At 39.8% G+C, this 19,443-nt stretch overlaps 1 protein-coding gene across 16 annotated transcripts in view; it reads right to left on the reverse strand.

The window, feature by feature from the left end:
- The window catches only part of ARPP21 (cAMP regulated phosphoprotein 21), a 196,840-nt gene that overhangs the window by 50,832 nt on the left and 126,565 nt on the right, over positions 1-19,443 (reverse strand). For 14 of the 16 annotated variants that reach the window (XM_027656000.1, XM_027656006.1, XM_027656004.1 and 11 more), the window contains 4 exons: positions 17,438-17,497; positions 14,627-14,859; positions 4,832-5,062; positions 426-595 (listed from right to left, as the gene is read on the reverse strand). In XM_027656000.1, coding sequence (XP_027511801.1) covers positions 426-595; positions 4,832-5,062; positions 14,627-14,859; positions 17,438-17,497 — 694 coding nt within the window. The remainder of the gene's footprint in view (positions 1-425; positions 596-4,831; positions 5,063-14,626; positions 14,860-17,437; positions 17,498-19,443) is intronic. The other 2 variants (XM_027656005.1, XM_027656003.1) reach the window with 1 other exon arrangement.

Raw genomic sequence — 19,443 nt, forward strand, 5'->3', positions numbered from 1 at the left:
TGCTTGGAGAGAGGGTTACCCATAGATTGGGCCCAATACAACAGGACATGAAGAGTTTGTAGAGCCCTTCATTGTACTTGATTCTTTGACTCAAACTCACTGCTGTCAAAAGGGACAGAGAAAGGTCACTCTTTGGAGAAAATTACAGGCTGCACTACTTTGGGAATGAATGTTTCAGCTTCCACTTATGGGTGAATTTTGCAAAATAACCTTATGTAGACGTACACCAACTCGCTTAACAGTACTTTTGAAAATAAAATCATCCTTTACATAAAACTGAAAAAGTAATCTTCTCTATCTCTTTCATCCATGTTGAACAGCACTTACTGATATTCTTGTCTAGCTGCATTCCTACCTCCTACCCTTTAGGTCATTCTTCATATCCCTGAGGGCTCCTTCTTTTTTCCAATGGCCACCACACCTACCTGTGTGACAAGGTGACTTGCCATTTGTTGCTGTGGCTGTTGAACCTGCTGAGGCTGCTGGGATGAAGGCTGCTGCTGAGACTGTCCCACCATCTGGCTCCTCATCGTCTGCTGGCCACTGGGAGGATTGTATATTGCCGGTGTCCCATCAGGATTTACAAACGGTTGACCTGAAACAAAACACTCTGCATTTGCTGAACATTTTAAAGAATATACCGTTTCCTGTATGAAAGGATACAGTTGTGCTTTAACTGATCACTCTTTAGCTGACCTGCTACAACAGTAAAGTGCTCATCACTCTGAATGCCTCATTGCAGTAATTACAGTATCAGCCATCTTTTTTTTTTTCTTTTTTTTTTTTTCAGGCAAGACAGACAGTAGGTATTTGTTTTGGAAGGATGATTTTTCAAGGAATGGGTGGAAAGTTACCATGGCTATAAGATGATTCATATGCTCTTGTTACTTGAAGTCATTCAATGATAAATCAATTAACATTAAAATTGAACTTTGGAGCAAACACTTAACATAGGGAATATTCAGTTACATTTTACTCTGACACAATAGCAGTCAAATGTACACAACTACTTCTGAAACACTATAGTTTGTAGGAAACAAAAAGAAAACCAAACACCCACTGTTACTTATTTATTTACACATTCCAATAACACAGTAATGTACTTTTGAGAGCTTTGCCCTATGTAATTAGAGGAGCCAGCACTCAAGTATTCAAGGAAGCAACACTTAAGATGTATTTAAAAATCTCTTATATACAAGAAAAAATCTGTCCAAAGCTCTACTAAATTGTTGAACTCATTTCACTTCAGAAATTTTAGGTGGGGGAAATAACCTTGCAAAACCAATGTTTGTTTGAAATAATAAAAAAGTTTACCCAAGTCACTGTCTTGCAAACAAAAAAGAAATGGTATTTTTCTGTATGAAAAATGTTTTCCATGACCTCAGTTCTCTTTTCACTTCTATCGTAAATCCATAAATCAAAGGAATTACAAATGTTTCCATGAGAAAAATTTTAGCGATGATACCATAACCATTAAAGTCAGTAACCAAAGTATGAATATTTGAGATGAAAAGGGAGATCTGGAGCAATTCGGTGACTTAGAGCTAGAGTGAAACAATGAACTTCTGATTTGTATACTACAAAGCATCTCTACCTGTTCTATCTACTCCTCAGACTTTCAGTTTCCCCCTCTTACGAATCACAGTCAGAAATGCCTGAGGAGCACTGGCTAAAGAACCTTGCTTTCTCTCTTTCTCTAGAGCATCAACATTTCCTGGACCAACTCGACATCACACTCATGATGAGAAAGGTCAGGACTTAGTGGAAGAGAAGCACAAGACAGTTCTGCCCACTGTTTTCCTGAATCTTGCTGTGAACACACTGGGTGACTATGGCATGGACTACCAAGATTTGGGAATCTAAGGCTCCAGATGCACTTTAAAAGACTGAGTGGGATAACAGCCACCCAAAGTCTTTGTCAGATACTCAAGGGAAGCCAATAAAGAGCATTTCGATGACATAATTGAAAAGGTCCCAGCAATTCTTTTAAAGGTGAAAAGAAAAAGACTTTTCATGAAGAAATCTTGAAATAAGAAATGAAAAGGAGAGATCAGATGGTAACAGGGAAGACATTTGTAAGTTATGAACTGTGGCCCTGATAGAAGGGCAAAGATTGCGATGTCATTTAAAGGAGTAAGAATGAAACATAAATGCTCCTAAATTGTCAAAGGGATTAAGTCAGAACGCGTCAAAAGGAATCCTTTAAAGGGTAAAACAGAAGCAGGTGAAATGGAGTGCAAAAGAGCACAGCCACATAAATGGTTCTTTGCCAAAGCAAGTAAGAAGCTTGTCTATCTGGGGAAGGAGAACAGTAAAGCAGAGGAGAGGAAGTAAAGGAAACTGCAGATATGGAAAAGAAAGTGTGGACTGCAAACACCTGAGAAGGAGCAGAGAGGTATAATCAGAGCAAGAAGATATTGACAACATCTGTGGATGCCATTAGAGGCTTGCACAGTCAGTGACTATGCAGTGTGAAAGGAAGTAAAGATCTTTAAAGGACATAGTGTTATGATCAAAAGAGAGAAAAATACTGGAAGTAGCCACTCTGCAAGAGGAGAAGAAAGAGCTAAACAATGGTGTTACATAGGGAAAGAAAATCTATTCATTACAGGAAACAAAGCTCCTTTTTCCTTTTCTTTAAACTGTCTTCTCTTCATCTATGTTTCTGACAGCATCCATCACTTTGATAGTTGATCACAGCATCTAGCAATCTAAATCTCCTCCCTACGGAGCTTCTTTTGTAATGTTACCCTAATGAGATGCAAAGATTCTGAGCCCAAAGTGTGATAAATTTTCAGTATGTATTTTGCTGCATGTAAAAAATACAGTAGATGCTGAAGTGTAGTCTGACTTCCAGCACAGGCAGCATGATGAAGCTAGAAGCGTGAGACAAGAATTTTAGGTTTTTAAAGAATCTTCTCCCTCCATTTTCTTTATTATGTATATATTTACAAGGGAGCCACAGAAATAAAACAGAGGGTTTGAAAGAAAAACGAAATCAGATACATGCAAAAATACTTGCTCCCTTAACACATATGAGGCTCCCAGTGATGTCTCTGCAGACAACGAGGCACACTCGGAAGGAAGATGAGGTGTTCTGGTCTAGTGACAGTACTGAAAGGCATTATACCTACAGCAGAAAAAAAGACTCCCCAGGTACGAGGGAAAAATATGAACTAGCTGCTGCAAATTGCTAAACTGACAAAACAGACGCAGGAGATGTTCCCCGTAAACTGCTCTTCTGGCTTTCAAGTGTGGTGACCTCCAGTCTCTGTCCTTGCCATGGCCAGGAACAAGCACAATCTCCAAGCAGCAGCAATTCCTTTCATTTGTTTCTCAGTCCTGTCACCTGAATTATGGATGACTCCTGTCTAGGCCTGCTGAGTTTTGCATGGAAGTGGACCCCATAGTACACAAAATGCTGTCTTCTGTATCAACCAAGAAATTTCAGTGTTGCAGACAGAACTGAAAACTATGGGAACAACAGAAATGAGCAGATGAACATCATGACAGATTTTTTTCTTGCCAACAGTATCAGGCTCTTATGTCAATAATGCAATAGCTTGGAAAAAGTACATTTAAATAGTAAAGGTTTCAGAAAAGTTAAAGGTCTGTGCAAGTTACTAAGTCACCTCTCCAGAAAGAACTTCTCACATTTCAATCTAAACAAGAAATGCTCCCTGATTTTAAATATGCTGATATACATTGATCAGCCCCAGATACTACTATCTCTAAGTATCTGCGGAAAGATTGGCTCAATAGTTTACCAAGGCTGTGTTTTTCTTAAATGTTGCAACTTTCTTGACCAAACTATGACTGAAAAAAAGTATTCATAGTAGTGGACTCACAAATAAGTTTTAGGCATTTGCACTGAAATACTGAAACGCAGAGATGTAATACACATAAAATACTAGTAATAAGCAAAAATCCCCAAAGAAAAAAAGCTCCTGGATGCTCTATCAAGGACTTTGAAAAAATATTTTTGAGTTCAATCCTCAGTTCTCATACAATGGAAGATACATTTCACCATAGGCTTTGTTGCTTTAAACCTAGCATAACTCAGCTAAGGTTGACAGCACAGCTAGTCATGGTCACTGAAATGGTTCAAATCACTGAAAAAACATCAGTCTCAAACTCCCCGAACCTTTTTAACACTGACAGTACAATACTGTGGGGAGTAATAGTGGACTTCATCTAGACCAAGGCAGTTAAAAAATTGCCTTAAACTTTCAGCAAGAACTCAAGTTCAAACTGAGCAGTTTCCAAAGCATCCACAGCACTTGGGTGCCTGGAAACACCTTGTTTGTGCACTGCGGTGCTGCTAACTACCAGGAATTGAACAGTTACAGCCTTGCCTTATCACAAAACTGACAATTTAAATACAATTGCTAATCATGCAGCTCACATAACAAGATTAATTCTGAAGTGCAAATTCAAATGCAGTTTTTAAGCCTTTTGAAATTCTGCTGACATTTGACGATGTATCTCAGCATGCTCGATATAGAAAAGCATCTGTCTTTATTAATGCTAATGGTATCTCAGAAGATTCACAGCCAAGGAGTGCCAGGACTTCTGAATGATGAATATCCTGTCTGGGATGAAGCAAGTGTGCTTTGTATCACTTCCCACCAGCTATGCCACCATAGCCTCAGAAAGCCAATCTAACTTTGCCAGCAGATTTGAAAAAGACAACTTGCAAAATGTCATTTGTATGTATATTTGCTCATAAAATGCCCCCAGGAAAATATGTCTAGAAACAAGAAATTTGGTAATTCCCCAGCTGACATGAGAAGCACCAATGGGCAGTATCAGGCAGGAGAGTCATACTGACCTGTGTGTGGGTTGAGAAGGATACTGCCAGGCGGTATCCCTGCAGCTTCAAGTGGAAGAATGATATAGCTGGTGTTGCTGGGGGCCACCTGGCCACTCATCCCGCTCTCAGGGTAGGACACACTGCCTGTAGAGCTGACTGTTACCCCAGGGACAAGAGATGCACTTTGGAGAGGCTGATGTATTCGTGACAGTGATCCTGAGGAGCCAGCACTGCTGGAAGACTCTGAGCCTAACAGGGAGACACAATCACAGCAGGAGAGGGGGTTACAAGGGACCCCAGTCCCCATCAAATAGGGTATGTACACGGGGGGAGCCTTCACAGACTGCAAAGCTATGCACCACTCCATGCCCAGCTAGAAGCAGGGTTTTCACTCCCTACTGAGACCAGTATCCAGTGGTAATTTTTACAACTTAAAAAACTGCTTTCCTCCCACAAAACCTGCTTCCTCCCAGCCAGTAAACAGACTTATTAAAGACAACACAAAATGCTCAGCATATATTTATAATGCCAAAGTATCAGTTCATAAGGTGTAAAGACTAAACATAGAGTTCATAAATAAATTTAAAAACCCCTAAAATCATAACACAAAAAGACCTAAACATTTTCTGTAAGAAAAACAACAACTGTGTTATCAGTCAAATAATAAGGTAGTTGGGCAACACACATATTAAAGCTGTCTAAGATGCCACCTAAGATTTTTGCCACTTTGTCAGCACCTAACCTATTAAAACTGAACTATTAGAGAGCATCCAAAGGAGGGCAACGAAGATGGTGAAGGGCCCTGAGGGGAAGCCAAATGACGAGTGGCTGAGGTCACTTGGTCTGTTCAGCCTGGAGAAGAGGAGACTGAGGGGAGACATCATTGCAGCCTACAACTTCCTCATGAGGGGAAAGGAGGGGCAGGCACTGATCTCTTCTCTGTGGTGACCAGTGACAGGACCCAAGGTAACGGCCTGAAGTTGTGTGAGGGGAGGTTTAGGTTGCATATTAGAAGAAGGTTCTTCACCCAGAGGGTGGTTGGGCACTGGAAGAGGCTCCCCAGAGCAGTGGTCACAGCACAAAACTTGAGAGAGTTCAAGAAGCATTTCTACGATACTCTCAGGTACATGGTGTGACTCCTGGGGATGGTCCTGTGCAGGGCCAGGAGCTGGACTCGATGATCCTTGTGAGTCCTTTCCAACTGGGCATATTCTGTGATTCTGTGAAATCAAATGTGCTAAACCACATTTGTGCCTGGAAGAATGGAGATATAGTATTTTAAAACCCAAATATAATTTCCAAACTTCTGAGATACTACTTGCTTAGATTTCAATTTGCTTCATATAAAAAAGACAAGAATCTCTGAGAGCATAGGGCTCAGGTGATTGGTTTCCTGAAAACAGGATGTTATGAATGCAAAGTATGTTTTAATTGCAACTTCTTTCGTTTTACTTCTGTGCACTGTCTATTCATCTAACCTTCATAGTGCCCACCTGCAGGTATATACTAAAAGCGAAGACAGAACTCAGACTTCAGTTTTAGCAAACTTCTTCGAGGCCAAATTACATACTTTCAGATATGGGATACTGTAGGTGGTCCCTGCAGTAGACTGCTTAGAGCCTCAAATTAATTTTCAGTCAAATCCCTATTGAAATTCATTTATTTCCTCATATTATAGAAATTAGAGCAAAGCAGGTTTCTCTGAAGAAATCATACTAGCATCCTGTTACTTAACAGAGGGTCTTTTCACAGATTACTGTAGGTTGCTGTGTAAGACACATTTTTTATCCATTTTCTTCAAACTTCATATTCATACAGAAGCTACTACAGATACAATCAGTCCCCTTTGTGAACTCTGTGCTGCCATCAGCAGGACCATAAATCTGCTTCTCCAGTACATAACCAAGAAAGTTACAGAGATTTCAGAAGAAATTTTTAATTTCTATAAATACACTTCGAAGTTGTTTTAGTTGCTACATTTTCCCCCTCCTTGTAGACTGAGATTGGAAATTTAGAAACGTTATTCCTGTAGGTATAGTTTTATTTATCGGGTAATTTCAGATTTCAGTGTTTCTACAAACTGCAGAGTTATTTCTGGAGGCCATCCTCATCAAGCTCCAAGTAGTATTTGGGTATTTGGTGCCTTCCTTGAAATTGTAAAAGCAACGGCTGGAATTTAATTTTCCTCCTACATAAGTTACCAAGTTCTTCCCTGTATTTCCCTAGCCTTTCTACATGTACTTCATGTTGGTTCTTTAAGTTCTTGCTTTACTTTCTCCTCTTTTTCTTCACTTTTTGAATTCAATAGGTTAGAAAGCTACCTGGAGATGGTAGTAGTGATGAGATTTCATAAACCTCCCATTATTTCTAAGAGTGTAAGTAGAATCAAGCCCGAGTTCAGACTCTCCCCACTTTTTGTGCTATTCAAAAGAAAGGTTGTTAGCATAAAAGAAGACTGCAGCTCTGATATTCAATTGTTTTTTTTTTCCCACCCCTCTCAGCTATTTATATGCCAGAATCATGGATTGATCTATAGCAGCTTCTGAATGATAAAAGCCAGAGGACTGCAATGAATTCAGATGTACTCATCAAATGATACACAGAAACAGTGGAAAATCCTCTGAAGCTATCACCTCATACTGGTCAAGCTGATAGCTTTGAAATGTCTGCCATAAAAGACCTGAGATCTGCTCTCCAATGTCAGTAGATCAACTCAGTGATTTTGAAAAAACAGAAATAAGTCACAAAACCATATCAAGAATTTTCTGACTGTTTTGAAAAAAAAAAAATCCCAGAAATCACTGCTTTATCAATTTTGCCCCCATTTATCCTGTATAAGAATGATCTACTTTATTTTTTTCCATCACCATAACTTATTTCCTATCATCTTAAGTTTAGACCTATTAACACAAGTAAATGTAAATTCCAACACTAATGTCTGGAAATTAACACCACTTAATCTTGTCTTTGTAGCTCTGATTAGCTGTTTTCATGATGTCTAAATCTGGACTAAGTCACCACATAATGAATTCAGTACTGTAGAAAAGGGAAAAAAATTGAACTATCTGACTTTACTCAGACTCACATTAAGAGATGTCTTGCTAAAGATTTTTGAAAGGAACTTGGTCTAAATGAGATTTTTGTCCCCATTACACAATACAACCTCTTTTTTTTCAGTATGTAATGATGCATACTTCTTCTAGATTATTCCATAATTTTCTTGCTGCTTCACAGTTGACATAATAATAACCTTCATATTCTCATCATTTTCGATTAATATATTTTTTTAAGTATTCTGAGAGATACAGTTGTAAAAGAGGGTTTACAGAGGGAGAGAGCATGGTAGTACCATTAATTTCCCAATATTCTAAGCACTAGTGAGTGATGCAACATGTCTTGCTCTATTTTATTTCAGTCAGCATTCAGTATCTGATAATTTTGAACATCTCTGCTCATCCCACCTTCCAAATCCAAGGCAATTTTTTCCTTTCCTATCAACTAGACTCTCAAGATCTATCCACTACTTAGTCCAGACAGTTAATTTTTTCAGGAACAGTAGAGTGCTGGAAGTATTTTTGTCTTGGATATAGTTACTTGGATTAGAAATATTTATTTGCTATTTCTGTAATTCACTTGTGTTTCTCTGTACACCCACATACTTGGTTGTTGGGTTTTTTTTTATGATAATGGTACATGCTCATGTGAACATGATTATTTCTCTGCAAGCTGCACTTCTAAAAATAAAACTGATGTTTCAGCACAATCAGTTGGTGGGAAGATTATGACTGGAAGCAGTTGGCTCGTGACTTATCATCAGTAGGGCTGATACATACATCAGTATTCTGACAGTTTCTGTTGGGACTTACCAGATCTGTCAGGCTAGTGCCTGATAATAAAAAAGCAGAAATCTAGTTCCAAAACTGAGAGAAAAAAATATATTACACAGGACACTTTATATAAAAAAACCCAATCACCTAAACAAAAAACAAACAAACAAACAAAAACACAAAACCACAAAACCAAACAAAAACAAAAACCCAAACAAAACAAAACACAAACAAAAACACCCAAAAAACCAACCAACCAACCAACCAAAAAACCAAACAAAAAAACCCAAAAACAAAACAACAACAACAACAACAAAAAAAAACCCAAACGACCAAAAAAACCCAGGAAGGTTAATGTATTGAAATGCCTACATATAATCATCTTTCCCCAACAGGAGTAGCAATGAACACCTAACAGGAGAGATTAGACTGTGTCTCCAATTACTTGGAGCCCTGCCAAGGAAGTTAATGATCCCTACAGACCTGTATCAACATGGCTAATATCCCAAGCCAGCTTTTTGTAAATGAGGGGGAAAAAAATACACTCCAACAGATGTGCATTCCACTGAATGGAAAACACATTAAGAGAAGCTAAAGGTGCAAAAGTTACATCTCCTATTTAACAATTATTTAAATAAGTATGTAGATACACAGAGAACATTTCTTTGAAGCACATCTTGTCTTCCCTCACAATAATCTATGTTAAAACCTGTGGCAATGTGTCAGTGACAGTAACATGATATAACATGTGTTATATTTTCACTTCTTTGGTGTTACAGACTGAATAGGTACATCTTTGTCCCCCTGCAGGGACAACTATTTCACTTACCACTTTATATGCTTAGTCAACCCTGGAAAGTCCACTATATTCCTGGAAATCTAAACCAACCAACATTTTGTACGATGTCTTAAGCAGTAGGAATACAACTTGATTGAAATTTGTTAAGTTATTATTAACTCCCCACTCAATATTGAACTATAGTTTAACACATCTCTGCATATCTACTACGCTTCAGAATAACAGAGAAGAAAATTTTATTTGCAAAAATACAATCTGTGCTTTTCAGTAGAACAAGGTTCTCTAAACAATCAACAGGTGCATGAAAATAACCATCAGAACCATTAAGATAACCATGTAATGGGTTTCAAACAGCCCCTTTTGGGAAGTTTGCAAAAACGAAGCAACAATTCCTATACTAAGCTCTAATTCCTCTGCAGCTGAATACAATTAAAGTCTAAGACTAATTGACACTGCTGGACTCTACTGCAGAGAACAGCATGTTCTATGATCTCTTGCCTAGGGGGAAGCTAACATCTCCCCGTGCTTCAGTTCCTGCTTGCTTACTATGTACCATTAATTACTGATTTATCAGAAGTTAAGGTTAAGGGCAGAACATTTAATTTTGATGACAATATTAAAAGTGATCCAGAAGGACTTCAATACTAATATTGCATCACTGTATACACTCTCAAAGGCAATTGTGAGTCTTCTTTCAAAATTCTGAAACTTTTAATTCTCTATGCTCAAGAAGAGTGTTTAACAATGCTTCTGTATGACTGTCACATATATAGAATAATTTTCACATTTAAAGAGGCCACAAATAATTTCTATAATTTAGACAATGAAGAACATTTTGACCAACTAATGACTTCATACCACTTTCATATCTACTATATGCAAGACAGAAATGTTTCAAATTTATTACTGTGAATCATAAACCCCTTCAGAGAACAGACTAGTATTTTCTGCAGAGGAGAACTGAGACAGAATTGGTGCCTATCAGGCACTACCAGAGCGGTGTGCGTAATGTTTGTAGCAACAGCTCTGAAATTCCATTTCAACCACTGAAGTAAAGACAACCAAAAAAAAAAAAATCAAGATCACTCAAAATAAAAACAGGATCAACATTTAAATGTCCACTGAGCTACAGAAAACCAGGGCTACCTATGGCCAGAGCACAAAAGATATAATGCAAAAAAATGCACAACGAAGTGTCACTTGGTACCTAATGCACCTTAGAAAACAAATGCAAATAGCACATAGGGGCATTGACAGCTACTGTATGAATGCACTCAGCATTTTTTTAGTGACGTGAAAACACTGTATCAAGACACATTTCCCTATTATTTTTGGAACAGTCATTCTTTTCTGCTTTAATGCCATTCAATAGCATATCAGAAAGAAGGACAGAAATAGTGACTTGGATATTATTTCCTATGACTTTTCTCAGGCTGATTTACTGTTTGACTTTGTGTCCTGGCTTTGAAGATATACATTTGTTTTGACATCCAGTCTTCCTCTTCTTCTTCACCTCTTTTTATTTTGTTTCTTTTTTACTCTTCTTGTGCCTGAACTAGCTTTCCAATTTAAACACCTTCCTTACAAAAAGTCAAAGCACTTACAAGAGAACATGAAATTTTAATATCACTGATGTTTTAAAAATGTATTCTAAGAGCCTTCATTTGAAAGCAATTTGGGGTTTGGTGCATACAGAGTGCAGATGCATTTACAAGTATTGGCATGCTTCAGATGTCTCTCCTTTAATACATTTCCTAAGTGCATCCTTTATTATGCTTAACATTAAAACAGCTACTTAAAAATATTATTCTTGTAATTAGAGGTCTCCTTCAAACTGGATTTCCCTGACACCATTTTTTTTAAATGCTCTTCACCTCTGCAACACAATGCCACATAGAAATACATTTACCTGCACTCTACTGAAGGTGAATGATACAAAAAAAGTATAGCAGGGACCTCTGCCTCCTCCCTAATTCAATGCACATTAAATTCAATTCTAGTGCAATGGAAGGATTCACGGGTGTCAAAGAAATTTGGAGGTAAAAACATGGTCTGCTGCATACTTCAAGCCCCACTGTATAGTCTATTCAGTCTATAGTCAAACAAAAAATACACAAGAATGTAGTTTCAAAACTACATACACACTGGAATTGCACACTGTCTTCCCTGGGGCAGTTCCCACAGGGAGACAGAATGCATGATATGAAGGATTCTGTCCTCTATCTGCTCGGCTGAACACAGTGACTGAATGGACAGGGGGTAATGGTGAACAAGGTCCTGCAAAACGCAGCAGGCAGGTCTCCTCTGTCCTTACCCCCCTGTCCCAGGTGCCCTGGGATAACAGATGTGAGGCTCTGCAAGTGCAATCAAAAAATAGCAAGGATGGCAGTTCCTTTGGATGGAGGTTAATTCAGACTATGCTCTGCATGAAATATGCTTCCATAAATTAAAAAGGATGTGTCATGGTCATACCAGACTCCCTTCTGAAGGGAACAGAAGGCCCAATATGCTGATCAGACTCACTTCTTGGGGTCATCTGCTGCCTTGTTGGGGCCCATCTTGGGCACAGTGACTATAAAAAGACAATTTTCAACTCTCAGAGAAGTAACGGGGTGGTGAAGGGGGAGAGAACAACTATCTTGGACTTACAGAGGGACATTTTGGCCTGTTTATGAAACTGATTGACAGAGTCCCCTGGAAGGCAGTCCTGAGGGGCAAAGGGGTCCAGGAGGGCTGGACATTCGGCAAGAAGAAAATCTTAAAGGCACAGGAGCAGGTTGTAACCATGTGCCAAACGACAAGCCGGCATGGAAAACAGCCAGCTAGGCTCAAGCGAGAGGTTTGGCTGGAACTCAGGAAAAAAAGAGTTATGACCTTTGAACAAGGGGAAGTCTAATCAGGAGGGCTACAAGGATAATGTGAGGTTATGAAGGCAGAAGATCAGAAGGGCGAAAGCTCAACTAGAATTTAATCTGGGTACTACTGTAAAAGAAAATACAGAATGTTTTTGAAAACACATTAACAAAAAAGGAAGGCTAAAGAGAATCTCCATCCTTTATGGGATCTGGGGAGAAACAAAGTGACAAAGGCTGAGGAAAAGGCTGAGGTACTCAATGTCTTCTTTGCCTCACCCTTCAATATCCAGAGCAGCTGTTTTCTGAGTATGTGGTCCCCAGAGCTGGAGGACAGGGACAGGGAACAGAACGAAGCCCCCATAATCCAAGGGGAAATAGTTAGTGATCTGCTACACCACTTAGACACACACAGGTCTATGAGGTCAGATGAGATCCACCCAAAGGTTCTGAGGGAGCGGGTGGAAGTGCTCACTGAGCCACTTTTCATGATTTATCAGCAGTCCTGACTCACTGGAGATGTCTCAGTTGAGTGGAAGTTAGCAAATGTGATGCCCATCTACAAGAAAGGCTTGAAGGAGGATCTGGGGAATTAAAGGCCTGTCAGTCCAACCTTGATGTGAGAAAACCTATGGAGCAGATCATCTTCGATGCCATTATGCGGCATGTACAGGACAACCAGGGGATCAGGCCCAACCAATATGGGTTTATGAAAGGCAAGTCCTTCTTGACCAACTTATTCTCCTTCAATGACAAAGTGACCCACTTAGTAGATGAGGGAAAGGCTATGGGTGTTGTATACCTGGACTTTACTAAAGCCTTTAATGCCATAGCACCCTCTGGGAAAAAACTGGCTGCTCATGGCCTGGATGGTTGCACTTTTCACCCTGGCTGATGGCCAGGTCCAGAGTAGGGGAGAATGGAGTTGCATCCAGATGGCAGCTGGTCACAAGTGCTATTCCCCAGGGCTCAATATTGCGGCCAGTCCTGTTTAATATTTTTATCCATGATCTGGACAAGGGGATCAAGTGCACTCTCAGGAAGCTTGCAGATGACACCAAGATGGGAGAGAGTGTTGACGTGCTAGAGGGTAGAAAGGCTCTGCAGAGGAACTTGGACAGGCTGGATCAATGGGCTGAGGCTAATTTTATGAGGTTGAATGAGACCAAGAGCCAGGTCCTGCACTTGGGTCACAACAACCCCAGGCAGTACTCCAGGCTTGGGAAAGAGTGGTCGGAAAGCTGCCTGGTGGAAAAGGACTTGAGGGTGTTGGTCAATAGTCGGCTGGATATGAGCCAGCAGTGTGCCCAGGTGGCTAAGAAGGTCAATGGCATCCTGGCTTGTATCAGAAATAGTATGGCCAGTAGGACCACAGAGTGAAATCTGACCAACTCAGGTTTGATAAACTGGGTGTAAATTAACTACCATCCATAAAACACTCTCAAGCTGAAAGAGCACTAAGTGCTAAGTATTGATTACCACTTGTCCTGTACTATATGTATCAAATGAACCAATCTGATGGAATCATCTGATAGGTTCATTATTTATTATCACTTTTACACTAAAGTATAATGAGTAGCTTAATGGCATAGCTTGAAATTACTTAGATCCAGACCCTGTGACTCACTCATATGTTAATGTACTCGTAAAGTTAATGCAAATAAATGCAGAATTCCCACCGGTTCATAGTCTGCTTAAATGGTGCTTTCATTTAATGGGAACTAAACAAAGAAATGGAGAGATTGTGGGACCTCTTTGAATCCACCACTTCTGCCTGCTTCCACCATAGCCTCATCTGCCAGCAGCAAGGCAAGGCTGTTCTCCAAGATACAGATGGTCTGCATTTTAGCAAGGACAACAAAATATTCTTGGATTTCTCATCAAATATATGACATTTAACTATTCACAACTTAAAAATATTAAGATAAATAAAAAGTTAAAATCTGTGCTTTCTCTGAAAGGACTGCCACCTTTTCTTGCTGCAAGTGCAGATGGTGTTCAAACAGGGTGTGCATATACTGTACTCCAAGAAAAGCCTACCTCTCCTATGATTTGCAAACCTCGGGCACCATGCTTTTTTCTTGGTTCCTAAAAAGTCAATACCAGGTACCCAGATACTAGTACCTATAGATGGACATACATATCTCCCATGTACAGGAAATACAGCTGTTTATGTATTTCACCACCTACTTCAACCATAGGGTTGAGACTACATGTTCTCTGAAGGTCCCTTCCAACCCAAACCATTCTGTGATATACTGTACTCAGACAAGTACCAGTACAGCCATTTATTATCACATAACAGGAAGCACTATGAACCCAATACAGTACTAGCTACCTGTTTTAGACAGTTTGCCGGTACTTCTGTTACTTGATGAGCTATCTCCTCTTGTCAGGACGGTTATCCCACCAAAGCTGGCTGTCTTTGTTATGGCTGGCTTCAAATTTCGATTTGAGCTGTCCGAGTCTGTGCTGCTCCAGGGCCTCTGGTGGTCTGCCCACTTTAATTCATTCTCTGTACTGCTCTGTCGACTGCCAGATGTCTTCCCGATGCTGTCTCTATTACCCCTACAGACATCAGGAAACAAAGACTTATACACAAATAAAACCATGTCACAGCAGAGTTTATCTTTGGGTACCCTGCAGCGATCTAAATAAAGAAAAAGGAAATACTCTGCATTTATGAAATCATGTTTGAAACAGGGGATTTTACCCCCATACTCATCTACCTTCAGCATGTAAACACTCCTATACCTTTTTTATATGCACAGCACTTACCACCGTTCCCGTTCTGCACATTCCCTGAGAGCACTTCACCAGATGTGGCTGACATAGCACTATCAGGCAGCACTGATGTAGCATTTCTGTTGTCTGTTGAGGGTTCTCTTCCCTCAGCAAAGTCCTCACTACTTCTCACTTTTCTGTGCATCTCCTGTGATGTTTTTCTCACCAACCTCACCTGCCCTCTACCTTTGTCTTCATACCCATCCTCCTTATTTTTATTGCACCTTGTCCCCAGTCATTATCAGTTTTGTGAGGTCATCCAAAGTTTCCCTAAACATGTGTCCTCTCAATGTGACCCCGAACTCTTCACTGCTAATGCTCCATCTAGAGATGCATGAGTTGGTTTGTTTTATTTCCCCTCTGCATACAGTTGTGAGAACCTCTGGGCAGAGGCTGTCTGTCCTCGAACAGTTGCAGAGCACCAAGTGTAACGTGAGTAACAACACACTAAACTGTGACCAGAATTTGGAGGAGAATTTGGCTTATTTATGGTGAGCTTTTACACTATACTGCTAAAATGACAAAACCAGAATGTTATAACAGCTTAGTGCACCATGACTGTTATCCCAAGTGATGCTCGTAACACTGTCTTTGGAAGTCTTTCAGAAGACACTTTCCACCCCTCTGTCTTATTTTCCAGTATGATAACTTACAGGCTCAAAGCTCTTTCTACAAATCAAAAATGATGGGACGGTATCTATTTTTTTTTGTCCCCTTTGTCCCTGTGAACATAGCTCCTGCTTTTTATTTGGAGAACCTGCTGGGCTGTGTCACTTGGGACATGAAGGACCAGCGTGTCAAAGGTAGGATCAGGCTGTTGCACTCCTTGCCTGTGAACCAAACCTCTCACAGATGTCATCAGCAGTATAAACATGTTGACCTTTGCTAGATCCAGACTGTGGGAAGTCATGAAGAGAAACAGCACAGAAGCAACAACACAAAAAACCCAAAAAAATATTTTGAAAATAAATCATCCTAAGATTTAATTGGAAAGAAAGATACCAAAGTATATTATTTAAAGACTCTTTTGTACTCTTGTGCTCAGAAATTAACAAGTCTCTCATATTTATATATGAGAAGAAAGGAAGAAAGGAAGAGAAACGGAATGCTTTTGTATTCTGTAATTTTTGGTTACACAAAATTTCTTTTAGTTTCCCAAACCCAAACAGATATTACTTATTAAGAGTGTCTCTGTGTAGATGCCTCCTTACTCCTGCATGCCTGCTCCCTGACTCTCAGATCATCAAGCCTCACCCAAAGAAAGAAGAAATGTTTTTTTGCCTGCTGCCTGTGGTCATGGGATGCAGAAGCAGATGCTCCAGCACTGTTCCTTATTTGGTCCAATATCTCCATCTCCTCTGTGGCTGCTGTGATAACATGCAGGGTTAGCAACTGTACATCAAATATTCCTTTTCTTCTCATAGTGAAAATTTATGTATTATAAATAAATATAAATATAGGTTTGAAGTGACACAAGCTGTCACTCCTACATATGAAAACCCCAATGCATAAAGACATCTAGTGATCACCCTATTTCTGCAGAGCTCTCCCCATCCCTTAGTGGATGAAGCACATGCTTCTGAAAGCACACATTCCCTCTGTCTGCTCTGCTTAAGACTTGTGGCAGCTGACTGACATCTAAAGCAACTTGGCATGTCCAACTCTGGTTGATCTGAACTGAATCTGTGAGAGCTCATGATGGGGGAAGACAATCTTTCTAAGATCCACAGAACACTGCCACAAACAGATTGGGTCTTCTACTGATCCAGTGTGTCAAGTGGTAAAAATGTCCTCCATGAAAACAGGGACTGACTCTTATTGATATTCTGTGGCTTGGGATGCTATTTGGGATATAGGATACATCTGAATGTTCTCTGGGCAGAAGGAACTGGAGCTGGGAAGACAAAGTTCACAGAGAAAAAGTTTCAAAATATAGCTGCTTTGGTTAATGGAACTTCAATCAGTTTCACCTCAATGTACTATTACTTCAGCTTTTAATAAACCAACAAAAGGAAAAAAGGTCAGTCTGGGCACTAGTCTATGAAACGTGCCTGTTGTATACACTCCAGCAAAAATAAGCTTCCACCAGTTACAGTCACTTCCAAATTGCGGCAGTCTGAGCAACTGGGCACCTGGAAATCTCCTATGGTTCCTGAGACAGTGATCCAAAAAACCAAAGTAAAGGGTCCTCTTGTTACCTCTGCATTCAGAGAGCCTGGGATGAGTGGGATAGAACACATTCTCCATGTTCCTTTCCAACCAGAAAAATGACATACCTGTCAAGGTTTCCCTTGGCAAGGACACAGATAGAATCACAAGTGAAAGTTACTAGGAAATGAATATTAAATAAATTCATACAAACCTAAACAGCTGTCTTTTCTTATGGGTATCATTGCATATGCTACTGTCTTCCAACAGCCTACTGAAAAATGAAAAGAAAGATTATGCTAACAAACATGGTAATTCAAATTTATCTGATCTGTAAATCTATATTAGATTTCTAGAAACATCTTCCAACTTGTGCTAGATTCAGTTTAAAAAAACAAGGTTAAAATTTCCCCCTCCTCCCTCTCCCATAACTGAGCACAGTCAACTGAACATAAGAAACATCAGCCAGGGAGGTTGAAGGTCATTTAGCATTTCCTGTTCGCAAGCAAGGTAATTCTCAGAAGCCAAGGAACCATATATCCACATCCAAAGGAAAATTCATAAAAATATAACTTAATAAGAACATAAAAATGCAAGCCAGCAAAATACTGCATATGTCATTTTAAGTACTTGCTAAGTCACTTGGAAGTCTCTGCAGCTCAGAGAAATGCTCAGGTTCTCTGACAAAAAAGAAAGGCAAGGCACTTAAACCCATACCTAACTTTCAACATAGCAAATCAACAGGATTGCTCATGTGTGCGGAGCCAAGTACAAGTTCAAGTGCTTCACCTGATCAAAGGTTGTAGGGCATGAAGCAAGAAAAAGCAGTGTTCTGAGGAACGCAGCTGAAGCCTCCCTCAGGACAGCAACAGTTCAGGCAGTACAATTTGCAACCTGGCCTTTTACTGGTCTCCACTTGGGTATGCATCCTCACACCAAGAAAGCAGGTCAGTCAGCTCATGGTTTTGAGCACAGCAAACCACATGCAAATACCAAAATTGGTCACATTCTCCTACACAGGGGAGGCCTGGCTATGGGGTTCATGTTTTATCCCATATAGGTACCCACCCTACCCTCAGCAGCACAGCCTCTGAGGGCTTTTCATGCTGACCTGGAAATATTAACAACCGTGTCATGTTTGTTGTCCCAATCTTTCCTAAAAGGGGAAAAATAGGTTTATGGTAGCATCTGGTTTTTTTGCTTTTTGGGTTCCTCTGTTGCAATTTTTATTTTTTTTTCATAAAACATATCTCCATAGTCACAACACAGAAGAATCTGTTGAGAAAATATCCTTGGCTCTCAGAATATAAGGTGGTTAGATAACAGTGCCTATGATCTCCTGAGAGCCCTCCCTCATTCCACTTACAGAACTGTCCATCGGAAAAGCTGGTTTGTACCATTACTGTGGAGTCAACTTTTATGGGAACATCTGACAGGTGTAAGGATGGACAGAGAACAAAATAGTGTCACAGATAGCTTCCCCTTCTTCAAGGGAGTGGTAAACAGTTCTAAAACCTTCACAGGACAGACTCAGGCCAGCACTGCCCAAGCACTCACCAGTGAAATTCCCAGTTTTGGTTAAAATCCTTATGGCAGCACAGTTTTTAAGATTTTCAATACAGTTAAGCAACTTATGGTTGTTATGGAGCCAACACTTCATAGATTCTTAAAAACAGTTTATTCTTCCCTTTAAGTGGATTTAACATAATAAAAATAACATTCACAAGAACTATCACACAGTAATGCTAAGTAACAGTGGGCTCAGATATCACCGTCTCATTACTACACTGCAGCAGTAAAGCAGACTCAGCCTGGGGAACTTGAGAGCCTTCAAAAGCAACAAGTAATGTCAGCATTGCTGCTCAGCCCCACAGGAGAGCAGGTTAAACAACAGAAACACAAGTCTGATGTTTCATAAATACCATCATCCAGCCACTGCTAGAGTGCTTTTTAAAGATCAACAAGTTAAATTCTAAAGGCACCCCAGAGACAGAATGGTCATTTGAAATGAAAGCTTAGGTGGGTTCCCCTTCTTTCGCACAATCTGCTTTTTAAATTGAAATGTAAAGCCTCAGGAAAGCAGCAATAGTAACACCTTATCTGCTCAGATACCATATGGCAAGGCAATCTCTTTTACTCCCTCTTAAAGCATAAAACCACTTCAGATAATATGGATTAAAAATTTGCTCAACAGTCTTCACATTAGGATAAACGACTATA

The sequence above is a fragment of the Corapipo altera genome, unplaced genomic scaffold (genome assembly GCF_003945725.1).
Source record: "Corapipo altera isolate COAL_440 unplaced genomic scaffold, ASM394572v1 59, whole genome shotgun sequence".
NCBI lineage: Eukaryota > Metazoa > Chordata > Aves > Passeriformes > Pipridae > Corapipo > Corapipo altera.